At 47.2% G+C, this 2859-nt stretch overlaps 2 protein-coding genes and 1 long non-coding RNA gene across 4 annotated transcripts in view; 1 reads left to right on the forward strand and 2 right to left on the reverse strand.

The window, feature by feature from the left end:
* Positions 1-526, reverse strand: part of LOC112343855 (peroxidase 5-like) — a 1392-nt gene extending 866 nt beyond the window's left edge. Inside the window, exon 1 of the mRNA XM_024667903.1 lies at positions 108-526. Coding sequence (XP_024523671.1) covers positions 108-526 — 419 coding nt within the window. The remainder of the gene's footprint in view (positions 1-107) is intronic.
* Positions 500-2859, reverse strand: LOC9648481 (protein SRC2 homolog). Its single transcript, XM_002994318.2, has 11 exons — positions 2847-2859; positions 2666-2785; positions 2483-2607; positions 2372-2423; positions 2034-2295; positions 1803-1907; positions 1425-1551; positions 1275-1346; positions 1170-1212; positions 720-1110; positions 500-651 (listed from the first exon to the last, which is right to left on the reverse strand). The coding sequence occupies exons 5-11, from the start codon at positions 2071-2073 to the stop codon at positions 629-631; spliced, it is 801 nt and encodes a 266-aa protein (XP_002994364.2). The 5' UTR covers positions 2074-2295; positions 2372-2423; positions 2483-2607; positions 2666-2785; positions 2847-2859; the 3' UTR covers positions 500-628.
* Positions 820-1668, forward strand: LOC112343853. 2 transcript variants are annotated; one of them, XR_002991441.1, is made up of 4 exons: positions 820-902; positions 968-1128; positions 1183-1233; positions 1295-1668. It is a non-coding gene; the product is annotated as an uncharacterized LOC112343853 (long non-coding RNA). The 2 variants fall into 2 exon arrangements; XR_002991442.1 differs by having other exon boundaries at positions 1188-1233.

Below are 2859 nucleotides of genomic sequence, written 5' to 3' on the forward strand. Positions count from 1 at the left end.
GTCACAGCCCTGTTCATCAAGTTGGCGAGGATTGGTGAGCAAGAATTCTTTCAATGACTACGGATTTTTCAAATCGATAACGATGCTGCCTAGATGAAAGGCGAGACAGAAGTTGATCACGGACCTGGACGAAACAGTCGTGGAAGTGGAGACGAAGCAACGAAGCAGCGATGGATTGGTCTCGTGCCACGGCCGCGGTGAGAACTTTCTTGACAATCTCCTCGGCCATGGGACATCCATTTTGCTCGTAGTATCCAACAACGAGCTGAGCTTCCACACGGACAAGCGTGACAACAACACTCACCACCAATGCTGCTACTGCTTTGCGGACGACGAGCTCCATCGCTCTTCCTCGCTCGGTGCTGTGACGACTCCCACTCCATCCATCACCACCATTTATACAGGTAACTTTGCTCCAACTTGTTGAGTTGTGCTTGAGCTGTTTAGCAGAAATATCCTTTTCCAAATGATTTTGCGCGGCTTCTAGTGGAAGAGCAACTCCAGTAAAAAGTAAGCCCACTTCCATTATTCTAGATTCTTGTCAGAATACATCGCTTGGCTCTAAAGCTACGAGAAAATCTTATGTACAGGTGACTGATCACTAGCAAAAAAAAAGAAGAAAAACGCTTCAATACGGCCGGTATGGATACTCTGCAAAGATTGAGTTAGCCCCTCTCACGCAAAGATTTTAAACAGGAACTTAGGTGCTAGCTACAAACCTTGATATACTGGAGGATAGCCAGACGAAGTTGGAGGAGGCCCATACGAAGCTGGAGCTGTAGGAACATAAGGAGGTGGCTGCTGATGCGTATACGGAGATGGTGGTGGAGGATGAGAATAAGCTGCTGAATAGCCGGCCTGGGGAGCTGGAGATGGATATGTTTGTGGCGAATAAGGTCCAGGTCCATAGCTGGAATACGCTCCACTATGTGGTTGCTGATGCTGTTGCTGTGGTGGTGGATTGTAGTATGATTGCGACGAATATGGAGCCGCAGGAGCTGGATATGGGGCCGCTGTTGGTGGTGGAGCAGCGTACGGATAAGGCTGTGGAGCCGTGGAGTATAGCTGCGCTGCATATGGAGACGAGACCATCGGAGCTACTGGTTTTGGCTGGAAAGAAGATCCCAAGTAAGAAAAACAGTGTTGAAAGTATCAAGTCTAAAGCTTACCGTTTTCGTAAAGTGTAGAATGACCCGCAGTTCTCCGGCATATCTGCGAAAAGAAAGATCAAATGTAAGCTTTAGACTCTCCTGTTTCTTCTCGATTTTTGATACCTTCCACTCTTTGATGTCAGGTTCCACGTTGAATCATCATAGCCCGTGGTGAGAGCTTTGTCCAGCAGTATCCTAGAAAAAAATTTACGAGGGCCGCGTCAGGCATGACGTCCACGAGGAAACGCAAGCTACAAAAATCGCACAACGCACCTTCCAGAGCCAATGAAGTCATCGAATGTAAGCGTGTTGCTGTTCCACACCTCCGCGTTTATCTCACGGAGCCCCTCGATGAGAGGCAGCACAAACTTCTGGTTGAAGGACGGATTTCTTCCTCCATCTGCGGAAAAGAAAGTCTCTTAGCTCGTGATCAAGTAAAAAGCTAGCTACAGTGATCATGAGCTTATGATCAAGAAAATGGAAGAAAACATTTTTCTAGCAAACAAGTGATCAAGCACAGCAAACCCAAAAAGAAAAAAAAAAGTGATCATGAGCGTATGATCGAAATGACCGAAAAACTCAAGGAGCACAACAAACAAACAGGCAAACGAGAAATTTTCTTAGCTCGTGATCAAGCAAGCAGCTCCTTACCTGTGTCGGTCTTTGTCCTCAATTTGCTACTGGCATAAGTGATCACAACGTATGGATCCTGCCTCGACAGCCATTCCTTGTCTCTCAAATTCCTGCATCCTAGAACTGCCAAGACACACAAAGAAGATTCTTAGCCGAATCACTCCAGGAAATTCGCTCCCACCAAAGAGAAATAGAAAATGGGAGCGACAGTGCCACCGACAGGGCGCCAAGATCTGGAATTCCACTCACCATTGATATCGAGGAGCTGCCCTTGCACGCCCGCCGCCATTCCCTCTCGCGCTTCCTCGATCGATCGATCGATTGAATCACAGCCGCCCTAGTTTTTTCCCATTATATGTGAATGCCGCCGGACTGCGTCAATGCCGGCGAATATTCCATTCCATTCTATGTTTCACAGCTCCACGCGGAGGATATTGTTTTGGTTCATGCTTTTCATCGATACTTCTCGCCTATGATCTATTTGCCATTCGCCATCTACGACGAACTTCATCTGGGCCAAAGAAGAAAGAAAACGTTTTCTTTTTATCAGCCATCATCGATCGAAGAGAACTTTTGAAACTCGTTACCTCGTACACGCCAGGATAGAGCCATAGCTCGGTCTCCCACAACAACGGACCTCTAGAAAAAAAACCTTGGAGTTTAGCAAAAGAGAAACAAGCCGACAGTGATAAATTCACCTTGATCCGTCTGGTTTGACGATCTCGGACGAAAGATCGGGCTCCAGCACGAAAAAGTGCTGCCAGCCATTGAAGCTTCCAGCGAGCTCGACTTTGGAAGCTACACCCCACCACTCTATCTTCACCTGCGTTGACAATCTTAAACGTGTCATGTCTGGAGAGAATTTTCGAAGTTTGTAGTACCTGTTTTAGATTCGCCAGCGCATGCTCCGCAGCGCTGAGTCGCAAGTCCTTTTCCATGGACGCTTGCTTAGCCTGGGACAGTTCTGCCGTGGTCTTGGCTTGTACCAAAGCGAGTTGTGCCTGGAATTAAGAGAAAACTCTTTCTTTAGAACTGAAAAATAATAAGCGTTGATTCTTTCACCTTGGCCTCGTTC

The sequence above is a fragment of the Selaginella moellendorffii genome, unplaced genomic scaffold (assembly GCF_000143415.4).
Source record: "Selaginella moellendorffii unplaced genomic scaffold, v1.0 SELMOscaffold_236, whole genome shotgun sequence".
NCBI classification, from domain to species: Eukaryota; Viridiplantae; Streptophyta; class Lycopodiopsida; order Selaginellales; family Selaginellaceae; genus Selaginella; species Selaginella moellendorffii.